General features: G+C 36.0%; 2 protein-coding genes across 3 annotated transcripts; both read left to right on the forward strand.

Annotated features, from left to right (window-relative positions):
• The first annotated feature begins 283 nt into the window (after window positions 1-283).
• On the forward strand, window positions 284-12,476 carry LOC140952001 (probable E3 ubiquitin-protein ligase RNF144A). 2 transcript variants are annotated; one of them, XM_073401396.1, is made up of 9 exons: window positions 284-505; window positions 5,678-5,925; window positions 6,599-6,703; window positions 6,861-6,921; window positions 7,028-7,128; window positions 7,831-7,931; window positions 8,812-8,965; window positions 9,578-9,667; window positions 10,392-12,476. In XM_073401396.1, the coding sequence occupies exons 2-9, from the start codon at window positions 5,728-5,730 to the stop codon at window positions 10,497-10,499; spliced, it is 918 nt and encodes a 305-aa protein (XP_073257497.1). In that variant the 5' UTR covers window positions 284-505; window positions 5,678-5,727; the 3' UTR covers window positions 10,500-12,476. The 2 variants fall into 2 exon arrangements, with proteins under 2 accessions (XP_073257497.1, XP_073257496.1); XM_073401395.1 differs by lacking the exon at window positions 284-505 and adding an exon at window positions 1,229-1,381.
• Window positions 12,477-16,875: 4,399 nt separating this feature from the next.
• Window positions 16,876-23,878, forward strand: LOC140952012 (uncharacterized). The gene is made up of 8 exons (XM_073401409.1): window positions 16,876-17,080; window positions 18,054-18,211; window positions 19,294-19,411; window positions 20,333-20,404; window positions 21,461-21,544; window positions 21,793-21,902; window positions 22,776-22,891; window positions 23,114-23,878. Exons 1-8 carry the CDS (start codon window positions 16,879-16,881, stop codon window positions 23,229-23,231), a joined length of 978 nt encoding a protein of 325 aa, XP_073257510.1. The 5' UTR covers window positions 16,876-16,878; the 3' UTR covers window positions 23,232-23,878.
• The last annotated feature ends 1,608 nt before the right edge of the window (window positions 23,879-25,486 follow it).

Below are 25,486 nucleotides of genomic sequence, written 5' to 3' on the forward strand. Positions count from 1 at the left end.
TGGCATGCATAATCTTAGTAGAGTATTCAGAGTAGCTGAATAGCGCTATATAAACTATAGCTGAATAGCGCTCAAGAATCATTAATATTATTATCATTATTATTATTTATAGCGAGTGCAAAAGCTTCATTTTTTTTATTAACATTTAATGAATCTAGACTTGAAATAAGAATTAAAGATAATAGTGAACCTTTTTATAAGCCACTACTACCGTCATTTGCCGGCCACAGAGTGACTTAATCCGGCCATCAGTGGCGTAAACCCCCGCAGCGGACGCCCGCCAGTGAACGTCAATGATCGTCAATCGATCTGTGAATGAGTGGGCTTACAGCAAAAGAGACTTCTGCCGAGTATAAATATCAAGTCTATGCGCAATCAAACCACTATCCTGGGACGAAAAGCAACTCTTAAAATTGTAACAGCTCTGTATGATTTTCATGTTCTTTTCCAAGTCGTGCGAGTCCACACCATGAACCGCGGCTACCCGTACAAAAGCCGAGAGAAGGTACGTAAAATAGTCTTAGCAGAAATCAATAGTAGATACACTGGGGTCAAGCGTTATTAGCACAATATAACAGGTGCTTTTTAAAAGGGTGAAAGCCACAATTTTAGTGACTGATTTTATCATAAAGAGTATTTCATGAATGATGATCGATAAAAAGTGGTTTTCCTGTTGTACTGAGATCCTGTGACCACTACATGTTTCTGATACGCCGTATTCAGCCTTTAAGGTGTATGAATCAATATAGTTATCTATGAAAACAATGCAACTTTAAATAATCAAAATAAAATACAACTATTACTGTCTTTTCTAGCGCCTCGTCGCGGAAACAATCAGTTACAATAACCTTACAGTTGGCGAAAGTAAGGTTTTCTTTATATCAGAACATTAATGCAAGATTGTTCTAATTTCAGAGTAAGCTAAGGTGAACCACGCCGCTTTATAATATAATTTAGGCCTTAATTTGTCTTCATTCTATAATTTTGCGCAAGTGGGAAGTTGACCATGAAGGCTATTACAGTGTGATTATTGCACAAAAAGCTGCACAAAGAATTATAGCTCATAGTTACCACACCGTTAAGTCCTAAATCAATTTTTTTTCAGATAAAGCATTATTCGGAAGGAATCTTTTAGCAATTGTATTGTAAGAGGAGTGTAAAGAGAAAACACCACAAAAGATAGACCTCTATGACTCACCCTCTCTCCCCTAGAAAGAAAATGTGTTACACTACCCTACTAAGTAACAATCGGCCCCATCACGTCATTTTCTGGTGCCGAAAAATATCCCTCACGCTCAGTGCGTCGCTTGTTGAAGATTTTTCGTTTCGTTGGATTCCCATTGAGAAGTTCAAGTGAAATGCTTTTCCTAGATTGTTTGAGGTAATTTATGTAATTTAACAAGCATATTTGATATACGAACTGGCTCCTTTCATCCGGAAAAGCGGTGCAGGAAATATTTACATACTGTCTTAGGTTAATGCGAGTTTCGACGGACCTGTAAATGTCAACTTCTTTCACTTTTAAATTTTTGCCAAGAAATGGTGGCCGTCCCTCTTACAAATATCACAAAACTGTGACTTCGCGTGATGGTTTTTAATGGCACCTATTCTTGTATCACGCAAATAGCAGGCGTCCTTATATAAAAAGTTAAACCGTCCGTGAATAACACAGTACACGCAATTAGTCTTGGCGGTTTTTAATTTTCTGTCAGACCAAATTTCTATTAAACGCCTTTATATATCAGGGCGCTTTCAAACCAGATAGCTCTGAAAAAAAGAGTAGTAGCTGGCTCACCTGATAACAAAAAGTTAAGGTAAGCTCGAACTGTTTAAGTTTTACTGGACTGGTCAATGTTTACCGTTGTATCCTTGCCGAGCAGAGGAAAGTGCATGCTGGTGTTTGCCAAGTCTTGATTCATAGTCTGTTTTTTAAACGATACTTTCCCTGACATTTTCTTGACATGTCGCAACACTTTAAGGATGTAATAATTTGGTTGAAGCTTTTCTTATAAGCCAATCGACCTTTCCCGAGTAATAATTTGAAATGTAAAAATCGAGGAGTAAAATTGAATTCCATTCATGTGCCATGTAAGCTTCTCACGTTTATGGGAAATAATATGAGGCTGAGCTTCAAGTATGTTCACCTCTTTACGCAATTCTTGAACATCCCTCTCCCAAGTCGTGTTATTTCGCCCGGCATGATACGCTTGGTGAAGACTGAACAAAGGTGAATTTTAGAGCTGGGTTGATGGTAATTAACAAATTTTTTTTTTTTCAAGGGATAATTTTGTTTTAAAATTCAGCAAAAGACTCAACGTACATCATTCAAGAAGCATTTAACTTGTGTAAAGAGTTTCAGCACAACTTTTCCTCTCCAAACCAACACAGTACCGTTAGTAACACATGATTGGTTATGGCTATTCATGCACCTGTTAACCCTGTAGGCCACAATATTCACAAACAAATTCTCCCAACTAATATCCATTCATTTCCTCAAAGAATTAGTTAAGAGGAATTTGTTTGAGGATTAAAGCGTTTCATCTAGGTGATCATTTCATTAACTCTCATAACTTTTTCTCTTGATTATGTATTAATATTGTTAGGAGAAAATTGATGTTAGTCACTCTTTGGAGTTAAAAGGTTAAGGGTCCAAGCTCACTGTTAAATCTCTATGTGTTATTAGACAAGATTATGGAGCTGAAGATGCAAAGATTCTCTCAAGACATTTAATTAATATTATCAAAATAAAAACTCAAAGTACAGTGTACAGACCAAAAATAATTTGTTCATGGAAATTGCCTCTGTCAGTGAGACAAGTGAATTCAGACGTAAAAGCCATTAGTTTCAGTCTGTTTCACATACCAGTAATGCGACTATATTTGTATGCGGCACCTGATAATTACGTAATCGCCCATAAAGAACTCATGCCATGCAGTGAGTAAGGTCTTACTTAAATTGTCTTCAATTTCTTGAGACTTCTTTGATTATCTTAAAATTGCCTGCTGGAAATATGTTCCTTCCAATTTCATACAGGTTACATTTCATCCAAAATCCTAAGAGAACATGGGATAATTACTTGAAGCTAAATTTAATTAATGATTTATTACATAGCTACCTTGGGGTCAATTTTGTCGCTCAGCCATGCAATTCTAAATAAATATGCAATTTGAAATGTGTTAATTTTAATGGTATTTGAACTGTTTAAGCTACTAAAAATGAAATTACTGATTCAGAACTGATATATCTACTGATCATTGATGTCAAGAAAACCGATCAACTCAACAACTCAACTCTCGATCAACAACTTGCAAATTTTATTTAGAGTATAAGGTATGCTCAGTGTAACAAACAGTAGTGTATTGACAAGATAAAATCTGTTGCTGATGTTTTTGTTGTAGTTTTTTGTGCTTATGTTAATTTAAATGCAGTATCTGTCAGAGCTTGTTCTATGCCTCGGGGGTTATTTCTTTAAATGCAGAAAGTTGTGTACAGACAGAACTCAGGTTGAATGTACAACAACTTTTATAGGTTTTGAATGGTTAGTCATTGATGGGGCTATCCATCTTTTGAACAACCCGGGCCAGAATAGCATTGCCCACCCTTGTGAATAGCATTGCCCACCCTTTCAACAACTGGGGACTGGGACCAGATTGTTAAGAAAATGGAAAAATTGTTTTGCACATTACCAGGACATAAGTTTATTCACTACATAGTATTACATAATAATAAAATTTACAAATTGTTGTTTTCCTCATAGTCACAATGGTTTAAACATGCAAAACAAGAATGATCATGCAACAATTTTAAATCGTGGTTATTATAGATGAGTTTACATGTACATGTATATCGGCGGGTGACCACCATTAGGGTATCCTCTCCCATGTAAAGTGTAGCTTGTGTAGCAGGTGCTTGGAAGTAATGGGTGCAGGAAAGAGCAGGGTGCATGAGGGGAGAGGGGGTGCCTGCCCAGGAGACCCATGAAAATTGTTTCCCAACCCCTATCCAATTACCTGGCAGCCGCTGCATAATCTGTCAAAAATTTTGACAGAAAACGATTGACCTCACACAAATAAAGCATGCCAAAGCATTGTACATTTATATCCTTGGTCTATCTGTTATAAAGATCAGTTAGGTTATCTGATTATAGAGCGATGGAGCAATAAACTGACGATAAACACACAGAATTAAATCATTTTAAACCAAAGGCATGATAAATATGAAAAAACAGAGTCAAAAATGGATATTGTTTAACAAATGCATGCTATGTATTTTAAAAGCTAAATATTGTTCTCTGAGATTACAAAATCACAACTGTACAGACACCAAACTACAGCTTACATGGAAAATGACCATTGCTTTTGCTGTTTTTGGAGCAGGCTTGTCTTACTAAACGAACCTAAAATTGAGAACACAAACTGTACTGAGATGTTTCTACAGGCTGCAATAACGAGGCATTAAAATCATATGCCAGGTTGTCTTTGAACAAATCATAACAATAGGCCACTTGCACTAAGAGGTCACGTGACCAATGCTTCCTTTAAACAATGAGTTGGAATCTTGCTGATGCCAAAAATTGATGGAGCACGTAGAATTTATCTTACACCAGAAATTTGAGAGGAAATGCAATTAAAAGAGATATTTTATGGCACTTTGATTTTTAGTAGTAGTATGATTTGTATTGGCTGCCATGTTGTAGGGCATACTCTTGCCTTCCAACATGGCAGCCAAAACTGCTTTTTGCTTATATCTCGTTAAATGTTTGATAGTTTCACTCAGATGTACTGTAAACATTACTACATCATCGTTTCAACATTTTCCTTGAAGTTTAAGTGCAAAATTTGTGTTCAGAAAGAGGTAATTCATAATTTTGGAAATCACATTTTGCTCATGTGACCAGCTACGAACTTACTCATTTTAAGAAAATGGCGCGTGTTTGAAAAAACCAAATCACTATTATTTTGTTGAAGATAGAACCCACTAATCGTTTTTCAAGGAAAAATCATATAACTTTCGTTTTCAAAAAAAAACGATGTCACATGACCTCTTAGTGCAAATGGCCTATAGCGAAAGTTTTTCAAATTCACGCCCCTCAGTAGAAAGTGTTTCATTTCATCAATCCTCTCTAGGTCTTGATGGTTTGCATTCCATCAACAATGGAAGCCCCCAAGTTATGTTTGAACAAAGAATCTTTCCTCTGATCTTCATTTCAATGATTCAACAAATCTTTTGTCTGTTGCCGCTTCTGCTAATGCATATTTGATGTTAAATCGCTCCTTTGTGAGTACTATTTGAATGCTCCATCTGTTCTTTTAGATTACAGCCACAAAGTCCCATTGAAGTGACCTCCAAGATCTGAACTTCGATTATACCATTTAGTGATGTAACAAAAGAACTTCACTGCCTTGTCCGTCCATCTACTACATGTGTACAAATGATCTCATGCTTTCTTTGACTGACAGTTTTCTCGCCTAATGCAAACATTTATCCGCTCAGGAGCCTCTAAACCAGTAGGACTTCCACACTCTCAGAAAGCAATTTTCATGGGCCTCTCAGGCGGGCACTCCCTCTCTCCTCGCGTGTCTCCCTTGCATGCCCCATTCTTTCTTGCGCCTGTTACTTCCTATATAAAGTGCATATACATACTACTAGATAACTTAAACATCTGTTTTTTCAACAGTGTTGCCAAGGGCTGCTTTGAACTACGCAAGATCTAATTTGTTCTTGAAAATGATACCTGCAGTGTTAGCCTCAGCGATACCTGAAGAGAGCTCTGTAACACACAGATCATGCAAGAGTAGCTCAACATCACCAAGGTTTTGCTGGGTCAAACCCAGTAAAATGTTTTACTGCAAGATCTGTTTGTCGGAGTGTCATATCAAGAAAGGTCAAACATTGGAGAAGTGCACTTGCACATTCTGTAAAGAGGTTTGTAAAAACACTGCACAGTTTTAATATTATTAGCATGACTATATTACAATCTTTGCATGACCCTCTCAGTGATTTTTACTGATTTCCTTTAGTTTCATTTAATGGGCCATGAATATTCTGGCACAGCTCAGGTCTTTTATCAATTTATGATTTTTCATAGGATTTTGAGTGTCAAAATTATTGTTCAACTATGGGATCTACTTTTTCTTAAAATGTATTTTTTATACCATTTACGAATTAACCCCCAATAGCTACCTAAAGTAAACTTCCCAAAATTTTTTTGATAGAATTTGCTGAAAAAATTGTTTTTTCTGTCTATGTTAACCCTGTGTCTTCTTTGGACCAAATTAGTCACTCTGATCCAATGCAAGAAAGAAGGTTCATGAGCAAAAAACATCTTAAGATTAAGGGAGCTCGTAACTATTATTTCAAAACAATAGGTTATTGTTCCAGAACAAAAGTTAAGAGCCCTTTTATCTTAAGAAGGTTTTATGCAACCTGGCCCTGACCCCCAATATTAAATGTCCATTTTTCTCTATTAGAACAGTCTTCAAAATATTACAATATTCCATAATACTAAAAAGGTCTTTGCTCCTCCCTGTCACACTGACTATAAAAGCTTTAATTGTTACTCTTATCAAGCATAAAAAAAGAATTATTTTATTTGCAGTGCCTGGAGCAGTATGTCTTGTTTTCAATTAGCAATGGAAATGTTCTCAAGTTACCTTGCCCAGATGCTCTTTGCCGCAAAAGTGGCCAGTTAACAACCAATGAGGTCAGTAAGCGGGGGTTAGCAGAGTTGTCATTTCATTTAGTAGTACATTTTATTTTTTGATGAGTCAGCTGAGAAAAGGAAAAATCAGTAAGAAATAAAATGCGATGTATGATAACATGTTAACATCATGTAATGTTGCTTAACTTTGTACTGTTAGGTTTCTCAGCTGGTTAATGAGGAAATGTTTCAGAAGTATGTTGTATTACGCAGAAAGAAAGGTGATTTTTTGACACTTGTCATTTTTGTTTTATGATGTAGCTGCTTTCTTTCACCTAGTAAGCAAATACATGTGGCCTTTTCTTACCATTTTCCTTTTTGTTGTAGAGGTTGCTGTTGATAAAACAAAATCATTTTGCCCAATGGTTGGCTGCGATGGAATATGCAGTGGAATTCCTGGTGCCTCAGAGCCTACAACCTGCCAAGAGGTAATAACTTCAGAAGGGAAATTCCTTTAAGCTTTACAGCAAAATTTTAAGTACTCACCCATCACTGCAGGTCTTCATCAGGTGTTGGTTGTGATTGGATGTGTGGAAGTATTAACAGCAAGTAACATGGCAGTTAGATTGTTATATTTAATTCTCAGATGGTCAACATCAATTATCCTCATTTTTTTGTTTTAGAATAATATGTTCCCTTAGTTTTCAGCTATTTTACCAATCAACTGTTTTGTTGTCTGAGCATAGGCATCTACAGTAGAACGCGGGTAACTTGAACTCTGAAGGGAAACAAAAAACAGTTCGAATTAGCAGGGAATTCAAGTTATCAGGGTGAATTTCAGTGAAATTTTGATCAACGAAAAGGAAATTAGTTTGAGTTAGTGGGGAATTCAAGTTATTGGAGTTTGAGTTATGGAGGCTCTACTGTATTGTTTTGGAAGACCCTTTGTCTTTGGAGCCCAGCGATGAGAGCTTAACCAATGGAGGAAGTGGTCAATAAATTTAACCTTGAATTGAAATATAACACAAACTTAACCTTCTCCTAATGCAGACTTTGTCAGATCTTTTCATGACCTCAATTTGAATCAGCTGAGTTCTGAATGTGTGAAAGTGGTGTCCCCAAACAATGATACACCCTTTTTGCCTGTAAATGCATGCTATTATGGTCATTTTTTGGTTTTGTTTTTTCAGTGCGGTTATACTTTCTGCTTTGACTGTAAAGAAAGCTGGCATATTGGTATGACATGCGGAGAGTACAAGGAAGTGATTTCTGACTCGGCCTCAGGAGTAAGGTGGGCAATGGAAATAAAAAATTCAGACATTTTGTTGTTAATTTGCACGTTACACAAATTTGCAAATCTTTGTTTTATTCTACTAGGAACATTTTGTACATCAGAAAAGTTCAAAATTTTCAGACAGCAAAGATCCTTTCCATGCATTTGTTACCTCAAAGCTTGATAATTAAAACTCTTTGCTTTATGGTCTCCCCAAGGACTTATTGCAGCATCTGCAATATGTTTTGAATTCTGCAGCTAGGCATCACCATGTCAAGAAAATCAGATTATGTTACACCACTGCTTTTCAGTTACACTGGCTGCCTGTTGAGCAGCGTATTGAATTTTAAGTGTTGCATTTAACATAATGATACAAGGTGATGCAAGGTTTGGCTACTCGATACTTAAGTGATCTCCTAGAGTCTTACTCTCCATTGCATAGTTTGTGATCTGCTTCAAAAATGTTTCCTAAGTAGCCCTCATTTAATCTGAGAACATAATTATTTTGGTTTGCACACCAAGACTTTGGAATTTGCTGCCTTTTTACATTAAATCAAGCCCTTCTGTTGACATTTTAAAGAAAAGACTACAGACATCTCTTTTTACTAATGCTTTTCATTGAATCATTTATTAATTTTGGTGAAGGTGGAATTTGCGATGATAGGTTTTACTTTATATTACTAATATTATTATTATTATTTTAAAAATGTACCAATAGGTCTCTCTGGGGCAAGGGGTGTATAGTCTTTGTGTGTTAATGAGATGTATTCGTGTAACTTTTGGTTCCTTGTAGAAAATATGGCGTCCTTTTTGTCCCTTCAGATTGTTACACCAATATCGATATAATCATCAAGAGAGAGTGAAACTAATAAATACTAACTTATTGCTATTTTGACAGATTTGTTGATATCTTGAAAGAAAGTGGGGAAATGGGCGATTTGAAAGAATGTCCACTCTGTCAAGTTTTGATTATGAGAGAAGCTGGATGTGCTCAGATGATGTGTGGCCACTGCAAGCACATCTTCTGTTGGCACTGCCTCAAGTCTCTTGATGTAAGTACAATAGCCAAAACGTAATATTTTCAAAAATGCAAAGGACTAGCTAGTCTCCCTCCCAACTACTATCTGAAAGTAAATATGATCATGAGGACTAAAGAGAGTCTGGCAAAAGAAGGACAGAGAAGCAAAAATTAAAGACAAACAACAACAACAACTAGAACAAACGCTTGCTCAGAAACATTTGCGGAGCGCATATGCTCCTAAACATAAAACAATAGGTTTAATTTGTTCCAGAAAAAAAAATGAAGCTGGGAAATGGCCATGGTTGTCCCCAAAGGGCATTGGTAGTATTCCTAGGGAATAACTTAATTAGCCCAGGAGGTTCCCATGCCTTTTTGCCAGCTGGCAAAAAAACGCAGGTCACAGGTCTTAAGTCAGGTAAAAGTTCAGGTCATCATGCTAAGGTAAATAAACAATACTAAGAGTCTCCTTGCCCTAACCTCAATACAAAATAGAGTTTTAGCTTGATGGGAAACTGCTTATCTCAGTTATTTATCAATGAATACACGTAGATCAGTGACCTGCACTTGTGGCCTGTGTTTTGTACGTACATGCCAAGTCAATAAGTTAACAATATGTTGAAATATATATGTTTTCTTTTACCAGAGTGATATTATGTTGAGACATTATGACAAGGGTCCTTGTAGAAACAAGTTAGGCCATTCACGAGCTTCACTCTTTCTCCACAGAACACAGGTTAGTTAAAGGCCCAGCAGTCACTATTCTTTTTATTAATTTGGGGGCAAACCTCACCACCAGTTCCACCAAGGGTGTTGGTTGAAGCCTCCTCCCATCTAATAAACTAAAATGTTATCAGTAGCTTTCAATAATATGGATATTATTTTTTTTCTAGCTTAATGCCTATAGCTTTATTTGATGGGCAGCAATGCAGCAAACTTGTAGTCCTTTTGACTCAGAGTTGTAAGCAACAAGGTGGTACATGGTTTGTTTAATATTGTACATGTAGTTACTTACATGTACCACTCTTTTTTGTTAACTTAGAGAAAGTCCAATTTTTACCATAACTGAGTGATTTCTCTCACGCTGATTAGTCAAGAGCTATGTTCGATAACAGTACAGTTCTCCCTTACTTGAGATTCTGAGAAACTTCAACGGAATTCGACATAAAAACTGTGAACGGTTGTTATGGTAGAAAACAAATCGACAACAATTTTCCATGGTCTGTACCCTTATCCACCATAGAAATGACATCAGAATGTTCAAAACTTTGCATTGAAACCACTCGCCTGCAGCTCCTGGTCATGTCCTGGTTCCACTTGAGTTTTGAACATTTTGAAATCATTTGTGTGGTGGATAAGAGTACAGACCATGGAAAATTGTTGTTGATTTGTTAACTAGAAAACAGTTTAATCATTGAAATATGTAAATCATAATTTTGAGTGAACTGTTTTTGTTTCAGGTTGTTGCTGGATTTGCTTTCTTTGGATTAATGGTTTTAGTGGCATCCCCATTTCTACTATTAATTTCACCATGTTTGTTGCTGTCAAAGTGTTTGTTGCGCAAGTAATGATTTATTACATAGGAGCCGGGAAATTATTCCAGGAAAAAATAATTTTCAGTGAAAAAAGTAGGAAAGAATTTCTAAAAGGAATTGGCTCTTTTATAAACTAGTAAACTCCCCCAGCAAAAGTTCAAGGTTCCAAAAAAGAATAATAGCTAGATGGATTTGAACTCTGCTTATTAAAATCCTTTCACTCCCAAAGTAAATTAAGTAAGGTGTTGGAATATGGCATTACTATTATATTTGAATCTAAGGAGAAAACTCCTTGATGTGATTGTACTAAAAAGAGTTCACATGAAACTCAGGCCTGTGCTACTTTACTATTATTACCATGAACAGAAACTTTTTATATTAGTGAAACTATACTCTACTCATGATTATAGAAGTCGTCCTTTGCTTATGCTTAAGTCTTGTGGTGTAGGTTACTATTCCTGTAATTAGCTTATTAAGTACAATACAAGATCAAAATATAGTAAGTCATAGAAGGACAAGGCATAATAGTGCTTATTCTCTCGTTGCTACAGACCATTCAAACAAAGTGTCTTTTGTAATACTGTAACAACTGCTATTATTTGTTTCCCTCAGTCTCCAAAATGCAATTTGAATTTGTCTTCAATTTCCTTTTGAATAACTTTTGGGAGTGAAAAGATTAAAGAAATTATATTTATTTGGTTATCCAAACTAGGAAAGCTAGCGTAAAACTAATTTTTAAATTAAGGTTGATGCCTTGTGCAAGAAAGACATTATTTACAGTTCTGTATCTAAGGCTGCGTGCAAACGGACACAACAACTCCCAACATTATTGCGCCAACAATGTTGGGAGTTGTTGTGTGCATGTTGGCAGTGGTGTGCAAACGGATGCAACAACTCCCAACAATGTTGGGACATGCAGTGCATCGTGGGAAGGATACAACCCATAAGTCTTTGTAAACCATACGTAATGAGTGTGCGTGGCCCCAACAATGTTGGAAGAGCTGTGGAGATGGATCCAACATTGTTGCGCTACGCTTCGGCAATCACGGAACAAAAGTGGAACAAGAGTTGTTGGCTGAAAAGTTTGACCGGTTTCAAACTTTGCGCAACAACATCCAACAACATGCAACAGAGTGTGCAAAAGGATGCAACATGTAGCATCCAACAATGTTGCGTCCGTTTGCACGGGGATTAAAGGAAAAGTCCAGGATGTTGGGGGGGGGGGGGGTCTTTTCTAAACACACCCATGTGGCTAATAGACTTGAGAACTTAAGGATTGTTAAGGTCTGCATATTAAAAAAAACACCTTCCCCCCCACCCCTGGGAAGGCTACTTTAAGGAGGATGTTGATAAACTGTCCAAGGGAAGTTGGGTTTCTGTTTAAGTTCTGTTACTTATTACACAGCTGCATTTCTTTTCAAGTGATGTGAATGACCTATACACTACCATAAATTTGTTGACTCTTACTACAAACTTATTCTTTTGGAGTGTACTACTTTTGGCCTTAGTCTGCACACTGGTAGCAGATGAATTTCTTGAAAACTGTAATGGCATAATAGCCTTTTTCCTAAAACTTGGTACACAGCATTCCAAACTGAACAAGTCTAACAAGTCAGTTCCCAATAGTCTTGTCTAAATTGGCCTTTAGCTTAAAATGCTTCTCCAAGTAGTGAAATACCATAAACATAAGCAACATTGCTAGCTCAAAAAGGGCAATTATGATTTTATAAATCCAGCACTATTAATAAAACTATATTTCTGTCAGACAGAAAAAAAAAGGGCAGTAAAGTTTATGTCAGGTGTAAATTAAGTATGCCTGATATAAATGGGGCACAAAAGGGATTTTACATCTTAATAAATCCTAAGCTAGCTGAGACAAGGTTATCTCGGTGTAATATCTTTGTAAAATTATTAGTTATTATTAATGAAGAAATAAGACTGCTGTTTCTGTTTAAAGAAATCAAAGACAACTTAAAGTTTGAAATAAAATCTCAAATATTGAAATTTTCAGTTGTGTTTTCTTGATGTTTTTGATCTGAGGGAGCCTGTCAGAGAATTCTGTTTAAGTTCAAGTTCATTTTATTCCCTCTTATTCATATGCATAATTACAGTAGACTTGTTTTTGAAAAAAGAAAAAGATCAGAGAGTATCACTTTACTGAGCATAACATGGCAACATCAAAGGTGGCAGCAGCTTGAAGAGAGGTAATAAAGACCGCTTTTGTGGTCCAAAAGGTTTTAATCCTGATAACGATTCCTCCCCATTAAAAAGGTGTTGGTCTTGAAACCAGGGCTCATACTAAAAATTTGCAACCAGTTTTCGAGGACCACATCAAATTTTCAAGGACCAACTACCAGAGGAAAGTAATTTCACAGATGATTCATCCAGTCTTAGCTAATAGACTGCCCTATCTCCTTCTCTACGTTTTTCTGTCTTGGTCAATAACAACACTTGAGCATTAAAAGAACACTTTCCTGGCATTATTTGCCGAAGAAGCCAACGAAACATGGAACTCGTAAATAATAGAGGTAGCGTGCACAGGAACACACACAACCACTAGTACTGGAAAATCTACGTTTGACTGACTTTTGAATTGGATTACTTTCCTTCTCAATTTCTCTTCGTAAACTGCTTTTACAGTGTTTAAAGTTGCTTAGCATTTTGCTTTCGACCCCACTACACATTCAGAGTTAAAGAAAATTCAAGTACTTTTCAAGGACTTAACAAAGAAATTTAAGTACTTTTCAAGGAAAAAGAAATTCAAGGACTTTTAAAGACTGCAAACCCTGGAAACTCCTGATCATTGGTAACTGCCCCCTTGTATCACCTTTGGCAATGAAATGAGCTCTGTGAAACGTACCACTTTTTTATTACTCTCCTTAAGAAAAAACTCTGTATAGTATAAGTTGTACTATTTAAAATATAAATGACGTGAAACTCTTATATATGCAGCCACAGAAGAGAATAGGGAGCTTTAGCATCAACGAGGGCAACGGCAGCGAAAACGTCACTTAAAATGAATTCCCGTTTTTCCAAACTTTGTTGCGTTTATTTTTATTTGCTGAAAATGGCAAATGTTGGCGAATTTCCCTGCAGTTGATTCTTGAGGAGCGCACTCAGGTTTAGAGAGAGAGAAAAAGAAATTCGTCGTCGCTTGTTTATGTCCTCCAAAAAACTTGCAATTAGGCATTTTCACGTCGTAGTTGTGCAAGGAAGGTAAAGAAATGTACAAAAATGTATGCACGAGCAAAGTCGTTGTTTTGCGTAATAAACCTATTGCTTTTTTACGTCGTCCTCCTTTTTTTGAAGTTCCCTATTGAGATGATGCCTGATGTAGTGTTTCAAATTTTACATTACTTGCAAGGTCGGGCAATTTGTAACAAAATGACTGAAAAATTGAAGCCTGGACAAACAAACAGGCTCAAGCTTTTAGTGATATTCATAGTTTTTACATTAATTATAATAAAAATCTTTGATGTTTTTTAAGTTCGAACATTGAATGTGAAACTCAGTAAAAAACACTCAGAACAACGGATAAGCTGGGTGAAAGCAAGCTTGGTGATTCCATCTTTTTAATGCATTTTTCCAATATCCTTGCGCCAGTTTGAAATTCTGGATAGAACATCCTTTTCAATGGAATTACATACATACATACATAGTTTATTTGGTAACGCAGGTTACAGAATACGCAAGACTGAAGTCCTGATGTGGACCTGCCTATCTACTTGTTAAAAACTAAGGTATATACATGTGAATAAATAGAAAATCAACAGAAGTTAAATAATAAATAATAACAATACAAATATAAATAAGATTAATAAAGAAATTCCTCATTCCTATTTCTTATCATGGAAGATTCCTTATTATAGCTTATAGAATTAATTAAGTCCTTGCTAGATCTAAGTCTTTTTTAAAAACATTCTAAGCTAGAAGACTTTTTGATCGAATCAGGAAGTGAGTTCCAAGCAATGGCAGCTCTATGCTTAAAAGTCAGCCTGCCAATTTCTGATTTAGGACTTGGAAATTCAATATTCATTGATTTCCTCAGGCAGTGAGATGATTGTTTTAACATTACTAGATCATTTAAAACATTGGTATTGCATCTATAGTAGGATTTATACGCTTCTACTAACAGTCTCTTAGTATAGTAAAATGATAAATTGTTCCAGCCTTTCAATTTATTTAATTGATCAGCATTCGAATTCCTTGAAAGTTTAAAAATAAGTTTAGAAGCTCGTATACGAGCACGCTCAAGATCATCCATTAGTGCAGGTGAGCAGGAACCCCATACTAGTATTCCGTATAAGACACTTGGAAGTACAGTCCTAAAATAAATGGTCTGTAGAATGGATGATGGTAAGAATTTAATTCTTCTGAGGACTGCTATTTTCTTATTAAAAGATTTTAACAGACTTTTAGTGTGTTCTTGCCAAGAAAGATTACTGTCTATAGTTACTCTTAGACATTTACATGATGATTTTAATTCAATAAATTTTTCACCATACTTCAAAGGCAACAATGGACCAATGAATCTTTGTTTAGATAATAATGAACGATTATCCCGTCGGTAGAAATTTGCAGGAATCCAGGCGGGGGGCTGTAGGAATCCTACAAGAATAAGCCAATCAAATTTCCGTCCTGTTAATACGTAATCATTAGGTACGACAGTTCACGTTTCACGTGGGAGCTCTGTTGCGACTGTTGCGTGCTTGGCATTACTCTTTTAGTATGCCTCCAAAAAGAAAAAACTTCAAAGGCCGTAGTCCTAATGTACTACGGTACATCGAAAGCTGCGGAAATGAGGAAGATATAGGGAGCCTTCTCTCGTCTAATCTCGCAGCAGGCGCAAGGCTCGCAGCAGAAAACGAAAGCCAGGCACACGACGAGAAAACGAGTCGGACCTATGAGCTCCGGCTCATGTCTTTGGAGCAGTTTGCTCAGCAAAATGGAGATGATGCTGTGTTGTTTGGTCCTGATAAAAGGCCGTTTTTGGCGGCAACAATCCAGACATACATGCGTAAGTTTGTCAGTTTAATGCTTCTCTACTTGTATGATGTGTGCGAATTGTTGTGCTAAAAAAACTTGGTATTTATCCTGCATGTAATGAAGTCGTAGCGAGATAACACAAGAAAAATGTTTAAACATATTTTCGTTTTTTGGTAATTCTTGTGCGACTTGAAAGACTACCGTGGCTAAGTAAGCTTAATGTTCTTTGAATGTAGCCGATCGATTACCGTGCTAGTTAGTAAATAATAAACGTAGGCTTTTAGCATGTGACAGCCATTTTTTTCGTGCTCGCTTTTGGTCTTTATTACTCGTTTCCTTGTCGCAAAAACCCAAGAGCCAGGAAAAGGCCATGTGATGCAATTTCAAAGCTGCTACAAGAAGCTTGCGTCTTGATTATTTAACATGTAAAAGAATGGAGTAACTGATCTTCTGATTTCACACCTTTCACCATGCAGAGCTTGGTAGATTTCACACCTCTTAAAAAACTAAAAGCTCTGCTTACTGATGTAGATATATGCTCTGCATACTGATATAGGAAGCCATCTTCGCGAGTAGGCAACCGCTTGAGAAATTACATTTTTTGTATGAGAATCTAATGGCGAATAATTTCCGTAAAACGACTGTTTTGAAAACTTTAACTTCTCAAGCAATTGCCTACTCATCAAGGCCTATTGAATACGAGAGACTAGTGGATGAGATGTTCTCAGGGTCTCTTCATGTGAAGTCAGGCTGGGTTGGTCCGGTTACTGAGGAATGAGATCGCTCCTCACCACCATAAAATTCTTTGTAAAAATTTCTTGTCTAAAAGAAGATTTTAAGATTTTTCCAGGTACAGATGTGAAGGTGAGTATGATTGTTTCAAAACCTGACATGTTAAGGGCCTTATTACAAGTATGGCATTTATGTAGAGCTGCCGGGATTTTCTGCCAAAATAGAATGGAATGCATGACTTTTTTGAAAGGGATTATGGCAGTCAGTATGCAAATTGTGCCGCAAACTTGGATGATATCACACATGACTGACCGTTCACATAAAGTTGGAATAATCATTAAAAATGAGTTTACCTTTTTCTGATCTCTTGCCAACCATGGGCAAAATTATTTCTGGCTAAAATTAATGGAAGTAAATCATGCACAGTACAATGTAATATGCCGGCCTGTTGGGCACATTTCCCCCCTCATTTTTTTTTTGTTTTCAAAATGCCTATTTTAAAATTTTCACTGCTGAGTGTTATTGTATACAGTTTAAATACAGTCATGCTCCACTTAATTTTGTTTTTGTTGACTTCCATGTGCTTTATTTATTTTTCACATGTCGAGCTGGAAACATGATGTTTACATTTTTATAGGGTGTGGCTCACTAATCTATTAGAAAACAAAACTATGTAATTTAATTTCTTTCAGAAATGTTAAGTGAGACAAAAGGCAAGAGGCTGGGAACACTCCGCTGTCGTGGCCTTAAGCCTCCAGTTGTGAGAGGCCATGCTGCAGCTTTCACATATTGGTTCAATGTTTTTGGGCACACAGGCCCTTACAGCCAATCCGTCAGAGTTTTACCAGATGGGTCCCAAAAAGTTATTGCCAAAGGGAATCCTATGAATTCCCCAGGTAAATAAATAATTCTCTGCAGTTACATTGATGATCTACGTGCACTCTAGCTCTACCTGTTTTTTCACCTGTTGGGGTCAAAATTTGGAATGGGATACCTCAAATTCTTAAAGAAAGACCGAAAAGCTTTTCAAAGATCACTGAAAGAAATGCTACTCAATATCCTTGAAACTGAAGACTCCTATATTGATGTGGATACGATCATTGTGAAAATGAAGAAGTAATTCTCTTGTCCTTTATTTTCATTTTATTTTATTTTTTAAATTTCACTTTAATATTGTCCTTGCATTTTAGGAGAATAGTATCTATTTAATGTAAAATATATATACTTATATAACGTCTAATTTCTTTGTATTTGTCTAGTTTGTAGCAATTATGTAGCCTGGTCTGCCTCGAATAGCCTCGCTAACTGCAGGCCAGTCCCAATGATGTATCTTTTGTTATTTTTCCAAATTTAATTAAATAAAGTTGAAGTTCAAGTTGACCTGTGATTTATACCCGGTCAGGGAAAATTAATTAATACATAATTGCGGGATATGCACATTTATTAAACAGTCTTCCTTATATTTACAGACACCCAAGCACATTAGTGCAAATCTCAACAACTGCTTCAGTTTTGACATACATATACTAAATAACATATCAAAAGTTCCCTTTGAGATAAAAGTAGCTATGATTGGACGTATTTCGAAAGTAGACATATCCGGTGCTTCTCGATCAACCCCTTCATGACTGACGCCATTTTTAAAGGTTACCATGGCACAGCAAGAAAATATTGCCAAAAAGTCAGTCCAAAATGGCAAAAAACTGATTGCAAATTAAAAAATCCAATAAACAACTTCATATAAGCAACATAAAGTGTCATTTAACACAATATATGGAGCCTACGCAGGTGTATAAGGGTTAACAAAAGTTTTCGCAGTCCATCTAACCAACTATCCATCCAACCTGCTCACTGTTCTTGACTTTTTAGCCGTAAAACAGACCATAAAGCAGCTTGTGAGGAGGTCATCGCGGCCAACAAGAAAAGATGCACGTCAAGGGAGGGTGGCATACGAGCCTAAAAAGGCCCCTCCATTTACCCTCCATCAGTTGTTGAAAATGCGCGAATACTGCTTAAAGACAGTAGAGGTATTTATTTTGAAATTTAGAATGTGTATAATGATTCTGCATATATGTATATATAGTGACTGTTATATACACCTATTTCAATTAAGGTTGCTTCAGAGAAGAATGATGCATGATCCATGTTTCATAGCCAGCGGGTGCATTACTGTAGCAAGTCTAGCAAGAAGTTTTGTACCCGCCAAGAGCCTAGAAACCTAGAAAGCAAACGCTGCTGACACTTCTATGCTATGTCAGCAGAACGTTATGTAAGACAATGTATTTCGAAACACTGAACCCTAGGCTTTTTAATGTATACAGTGATTTGAGGTTAGGGTTTTTCTCTGTGGTAATATTCAAATGCTGCAAATTTATTTTAGAGGCCATTTTTTAAACACTGAATAGAAAAAAGAATAGGCCAGTTGATTTGTTTCATTGAAATAATTAACCAGCATTCTGGCCCATGAGAAAACGCAGCTTAGTCTGGCGGTAAAACCTATTCATTTAATGTTGTTAAAAGAACAAGCTTCAAATTTCTTACTGTTAGATTTTTAAAATGAAATTCTTCAGCTCACTCATGCTTAAGAATTTTAGCAGCCATTTGACTTGAAAGCTCTCTTGAACACCTTCTCAAATGGTCTCCATTATTTCAATGAATGTGAACAAGACTAAACTTCCCGCTACAAAAGGGTTTACCATAGTGCACTGCAGGCTATGAAACATGGTTCATGGGAGCAACCTTAATTGAAATAGGTGTATATATAAGTATTGTGCTAGAAAATAACCATACCCACACCAGCGAGGGTCACTCAATGGACATTCTGAGTGGGTCTAAAGTGCCATTACGTTTTATATGAAAAGTATGGAGCTATATAGCTCCATTATATAATGGGGTTTTGAGAGGGAACTGAACTACAGAGAACTACGTAAAAATTAGAATAAAATAATATGTACAAGATAGTTTTCCTATTTTTTAAACAGCTGTAAAATAGATGGTAATTCCAATTGTATAAAAGGGAGATGGCTTTTTAATTCTGTCTGCTGGGTATGTTTATTTGTTTGTGTTAACCTTAATAACGAGTTGTTGCTTGTTTTAATATTCTTTTAAGGGAATGCGCGGATTGTGGCTTTGGACTCTGACTTTATTTTCATTTGCCCTTTTCCTCCGTGGTGAGGAACCTCTACGCCTTAAACTGCGTCATTTAAAACTGCCCCAAAACTATGCAGGTATGTTATACACTTATATATTTACAGTGAAGTCCGATCACAATTTCCTAGGAAGAATAAAATTTGAACCTAATTAACAATATTGGGTTCATTAGACATTTCAATATCGCATTCTTCAGTTGAAGATAATTAAATAATGATGATTTCAAAAAAATTCTTGGAAGAATTGAATTCTCATTTCATTAAATAGACCATTTTACAGTTGCTGCCCTTTGAGTGAATGAGAGGCTGAGATTGACCATGTTTTGATACAAACCTCCTGCTTTTGGTAATGAACAATTATGCTTGAAAAGTACAAGTTAAGTTAGCATAAGGACATGATCTACATGATAATTATTAAACAAGAAGGGATGGTATCCACAAGGTCAACTCCAGCTTCGTTTTCACCTGTGACTGTAAAATAGGCTAATATTAGGCACTGAACTTCTCAACAGCACAGTTTGATAAGTCAATCCAACTAAAACAACATGGTGAGAAATGAAATCATGAATTGGACAGATTTTCTGAACCAGGAAAACCTCTCTATACGGTACCCAACCTTTTGCTGTTTAAGCATGACAAGCTGTCCACAAAATTGAAACGAAAAACGTCTGCGATTTGAATGAAATCTTGAATATCTCTCTTGAAAACAAAAGGAAAGTAATGACTTAAGTTAAGGACAAATAGCTTAATCATACGTGGAAAATAAAAAAGCTTATAGATGGTAAGTGCGTTCAAATGTGTAAAATCTCACCAAAAAAATGATAGTTTGTCCAATGATGTGGTAATTCTCCCGGGAATTTCTAACCAAGAATTACGCTTTGATGGTTGATGTCTCTCTATCCCAGATCATAGACTTTTAAATTAAAATTACATAAATTTTGTAATGACCTTGAATCTTATGCTGATATTGAATTGTTTTTATATTATATTTATGTTCAGCTGATTCTGGTAGAGTGCCACAAAGGATCGAGGTGAAGATACCATGGTCCAAAGCAGACAAAAAAGCCAAAGGTGACTGTTTTACTACTGTCAAGTACTTAATTAAGGGAGAGTTTAAATCAAATACATTGATGAACTTTGTGTGCATGATAAATTTGGGCATGCAGGCCTTGAGGCTTGTTTAATTGGTAGTGTATTATTGCAAATTGATTTTAAGACATGAATTTGATGTTCTTCAATGTACTTCAGGAGTTCTATAGTGCTATTATACTTTTCTTCTTGACCAAAGATTAATAGCATCATTAATTTTGTTTTGCCTAAAACAATAAGACTGAAATTTGCCGTAGGTAGATGATCACCTAAAGTGTTTTTTAGACTTACATCAGCTAAACTGAAACTGTGTTTTTTGGGCAGCATTTTGAACCTTGCAATGCGGATGTGATGTTCATTTGTTGCATTTAACCCAGTTCTACTCCTTAATGTCTTAAAAATAAGGAAGGTCTAGAAGATAATGCAAGGTTGGTCACCTTAGAAAAATTTCAGTCAGAGAAGTGTAATAATGGCATATTAACATCAGGGGATTTTGTCCAAAGTTTTAATTGTAACGTTATATTAAAGAGTATCAAATCATTGACTCAGTGCTATTTTCTGCTACAAATAATATTGTCATTGAGTGAATGTATGGGTTTACTGTCAAACTTTGAAAACCGCTGACATATGAATTATTTCAGGAATGTTGATTCTGTAGCGACTGTTCACATTACAGACACGAATGAACCTCAGGATCCACAAACTTATCATAGTTATCATTATCACTGCTCACAAATTGTGTGAGAAAACTAAACTGCAGACAGCAACAATGATTCATCTCTTTTGGTGGTTACAGTTTTGAGTTTCAAAGTAATTCCTAGCTAATTGAAATTTATTAATATTAAATGACTTTACCACTCTACTTTCTGTAAGTCATGTTTTCAGCTTTTATAACTTTGCAATAATACATAATTGGGGAGCAGGGGCGGCACAGTGGTGAAAGCACTTGTCTCCCACTTGTCTTTATTTTTATGAATACAACCTTCACCCAAAGTAAAGTTAATAAGCTCTTGCATTTTCACCCTAATCTCACTGCAGGTGTGACACTATCTCTTTGGGCCAACACATTAAACCGTGAGCTATGCCCAGTTACTGCCCTGTTCTCATGGTTACTTATTACAGGTTAGTAGATTTGTCTTTGTCACAATAATTATAGCTATATTTTATTGTAAAGGTTTGTAATATTTTATATCTTGAATATGCGTCTTCTGTGAACATATTGATCATCTTAATGTATTATTCAAATTGACGTGGTCTTACATTTTTAAGTTTATCCATATTGTTGTGGTGTAATATGTTTTGTTTAATTCTGTTTTTTTTTGGTTCTTTTACCTTTACAATGATATAATCATTTTTTACTTCATCTGCAGGAATTAGGAAAGGGCAAAATTATATTTTTCCCCGAGTTGCTAAAAGCAACAGAGCAGTTCTTCCTAACTGTGCTCGAGGTGTCACTACATACAGAAAAACCTTTTTGGAGGTATAAGTGCTATTTTGCTTTTATAATACAGTAACAATAAGCTAGGAAATAAATGGTGCATTTTGTGGGAAATTTACAGTACATGCCATTTAGGCACCCTTGACGATGGATGTGAGCAACAAAAAATCCATTTCGATACCTTTCATTTTACTTTATGCTCCAAAGAAGTCTTTACTTGGGTAAGCCCTGTTGAACTTGTTATGAAGAAAAACTGTCCTTATTAATATAATATTAAATTACAATAACAAATGGGTGTCACCGAACTTGTTATTGTGGTAGAGCTGTGACAAGTGTGTGCCAGCTGCACTTCTTACGATTGTTGAGCAAGCACTGTGGCAATGTCAGAGTGTCAAGTGGGTGGAAGGTAGAAGACACCTTTGCAAAAACAACCCCATTTTACTTCTATTTTATGGCGATGTTTATGCTATCCTCCCCATTTTCATCTGTTCTTTATTCTCACTGACTTATATTTTAATGTTATTTTACCTGTCAAGGTAGATAGAATATATAATAATTTATTTCTGATTTATGTTTATTTTGAACCTATTTTTAAGCACGTTAGAACAGAGTGGTGTATTTTTTCTCTGTTTTTGCATTTAATCGTGCAGTATTGAAAATACAATAATGATACGAAATTTACATTGAGGTGTCAATCTTTTCCTTGAAGACCTCATTTTAATAATGTACTCTGTAAGCCCTTTTTCCCGGCCGCCACCTTACCATGCCCATTGAGGGATATGTGGTATAAAACTAGTGAATCACCTTAAATATTTGAAATCTCCTTTGTATTTTACCAAGATTTATAGTGTCTAGGTCAGAAAAGTTGCAGAGTATGTTCTATTTATGGCATAGTGCTTCTACTTATTGTTTTAGATGTCAAAGACTCTTTTTGGTAAAGAGTTCACCACACACAGCATCAGACGGTCTGCAGCCCGATGGGCTGCCAGATGTGGGGCCGATGACAGCTCTATCAAAAGGGCAGGAAGATGGTATGTGATACAATGTAGATTTCTCTACAATATGTTGCAGTTAAGGAGTCTCATATTTTATTTGTAAATAATTATTAATCATCAATATGATTAAAATACTTTGATTGAAATAAATGATCTGGCTTATTCACTTTTTAGCTCTATATATATGCTCATTTTTTTTTTCTTTTGCTTACTTAAAATCAGTAAATTGGCTAAATCAAGTGTTGCATTCAATTTCAGGAAGTCCAACAGTTTTGAGCTCTACACCCAAGATGCCAGAGCTGAAATGATAAAAGAGCATCATGATGGCCAACCAGTCTCTGACCACAAACTCTGGATTTTCAAACCCCTGAGATAATAAATAAAAAAGAAAGAAAATATTTACCTGAATGTGAACGATCGTGCAATTATTTTTTTTATTTTGTAAAGCTTTTTGAACCTCACCAGTCAAAAATCATGGACACCTTTGATTGATTCTGACAGGTGATTATAGTGGAGCACCATTGGTAACAAAATTTGGTAACCTATGCATCTGATAAATTTTGATAGTCACTTGATTGCACGTCCACCTGACTGTCGGAACCACAGGCACACCTATAAAAAACAACTCAATCAACCGGTATGGCAACCTAAATGCAACTCAAGGTTTAATTTGGAAGGACCCGGACTTTTCGAGAAAAAAAAAGTCATGTCTTTTTCAGCGTCATTTTTGATGTTTACACTCACATGGTTCGCACGGGCCCTGAAAAGTCCTCGAAAAAGCGTCATGTCCTTGAAAAGTCCTTCAATTGAATAATTGTTGGTTATTCTTGAAAAGTCCTTGAAGTGGGTTTCTACCGAAGTCCTTGAATATTTTTGAAAGCTCCTTGAATAAAAAGAAACTATAATTAAAAAAAAAAAAAAGATCTGATGTTTTGTGCAAAGGAATGATTGAAAGCGCAGCAATACACAAATTTTCCTTGTTCCAGGCATAGTTCATTTTCTGTTATCTGAAGTACCCTTGGAACCATACCTCAATGAAGGAAGGTATTGCAATAAGCAAATCCCCCTCCAGCTGTGCATTTCATAGGTCTTTACTTCATGCTCATGTTATTGGAGAAAAGAACTCCTTGAAAAGTCCTTTATTTTTTTCAAAAAAATTCTTTGTGAATTGGATTCATGTGGGTAGCAGAGAAAGAGCAAGAGCGAGTGATTTAAAACAAAGGAGATGAATTTTGTTGGAAGAAATTAACACATGAAAAATTGATAGAGGTGGTGAGAAAATGAGGAATGCTATTGGCCTGCAGCAGGGTGAAAATAAGCGGCATTGAAAAAGCTAAAGTGAACATGAACTCATGAAACAAAAGCACATAAGCACGTAGACAATTCCTCCATAAAAATAATGTGTAACTAGGAAGTTTAAAAGTATTATTAACCAGAGCTTCGTTTATAGCCCTGGCTAAATCTATATATGTACTAAAAAAATTTTTTTGAGTCCTTCCCATTTAATGCTGATTGTTCTTGTGTCACCACTGGTAGCTCAATAATTGCAAAGTATGCAAAATACATACTTAAAATTAGTTCTTTTCTCCATTATTCTGTGATGTAGGCATTTGGAATATCCCAAACAACTGCCACCATTTGCTATTGTATCAGGAATGTGGTAGAATGGAGGTGAATTATTGAGCAAGGCATGTCCACAGTTCTATCTCAGTAATTTACCATCATTAACTTCTTTTTTACTCAGGATGCAGTAGATTTGAATAAAATTTACACACTTATTAGCACCTATTCATAAATCTTTTCTCTTAAAACATGGCTATGTTGTTGGGTCATGGTTTAAGTAAGTATGTTCGGAGTAGTTGTAAGCACCCGAAATTAACTAACAAACAAGTAATCAACTATGGTTCTGACCTGTAGAAAGGTCTTTGGGTGGCCTCTGTGAAGAAATGTACAAATATTATTTGTCTTTCTCCGAAGAATTTTGCACCGGGAAATTGCAATCAAAGAATTTTTCCTTGTATATGACGTGTGTAATAATATTAGGTATTAATAATTCTAAAAGATACCACATGGCAGGGTGCAAAGAAAGTCATTTTTACAGGTTGTCATTCAGGCAAGGTGAAGCTAGCATTTACTTGCCCAAAGGTCATTTCAAATAGCCCCCAACATTTTAGGATGAGCAGAAATGATTTCACAGTTCTTCTGTAAGTTGAATTCCTCAAAATACTCCTCTTGCCCGTCGGGCAAGTTAAGAACAGGATTCACTAGCCCGATAGCAAAATCCACTAGCCCCGGGCTATCGGACACTACTTTCTTTGCACGCTGACATAGTGTCATAATTTATGCAGACCATATGGAGGGTCCACAGGGTGTCTGCCCAATATACATCTGTAGCACTGGAAACACATTGTTTTGGGGTCAATATTCCTTCCCATCCTCATGCCTCTGGGGGTTGGAGAGAAGAGATTGATTCTGGGAATGAAGTTGTATGTCCAGAATATTTAAAAAGAAACCTGTCCTTCATTTCTGCTGTCACCACTACTTCAAATTAACCATTGTCTTCTCGTGTGGTGTAAGAAAATGTTCCGTAGATACACTAGTAATTTTGGAACTTGCTGCAAATTTACAGTA

This window comes from Porites lutea, chromosome 11 (assembly GCF_958299795.1).
Source record: "Porites lutea chromosome 11, jaPorLute2.1, whole genome shotgun sequence".
Lineage (NCBI taxonomy): Eukaryota > Metazoa > Cnidaria > Anthozoa > Scleractinia > Poritidae > Porites > Porites lutea.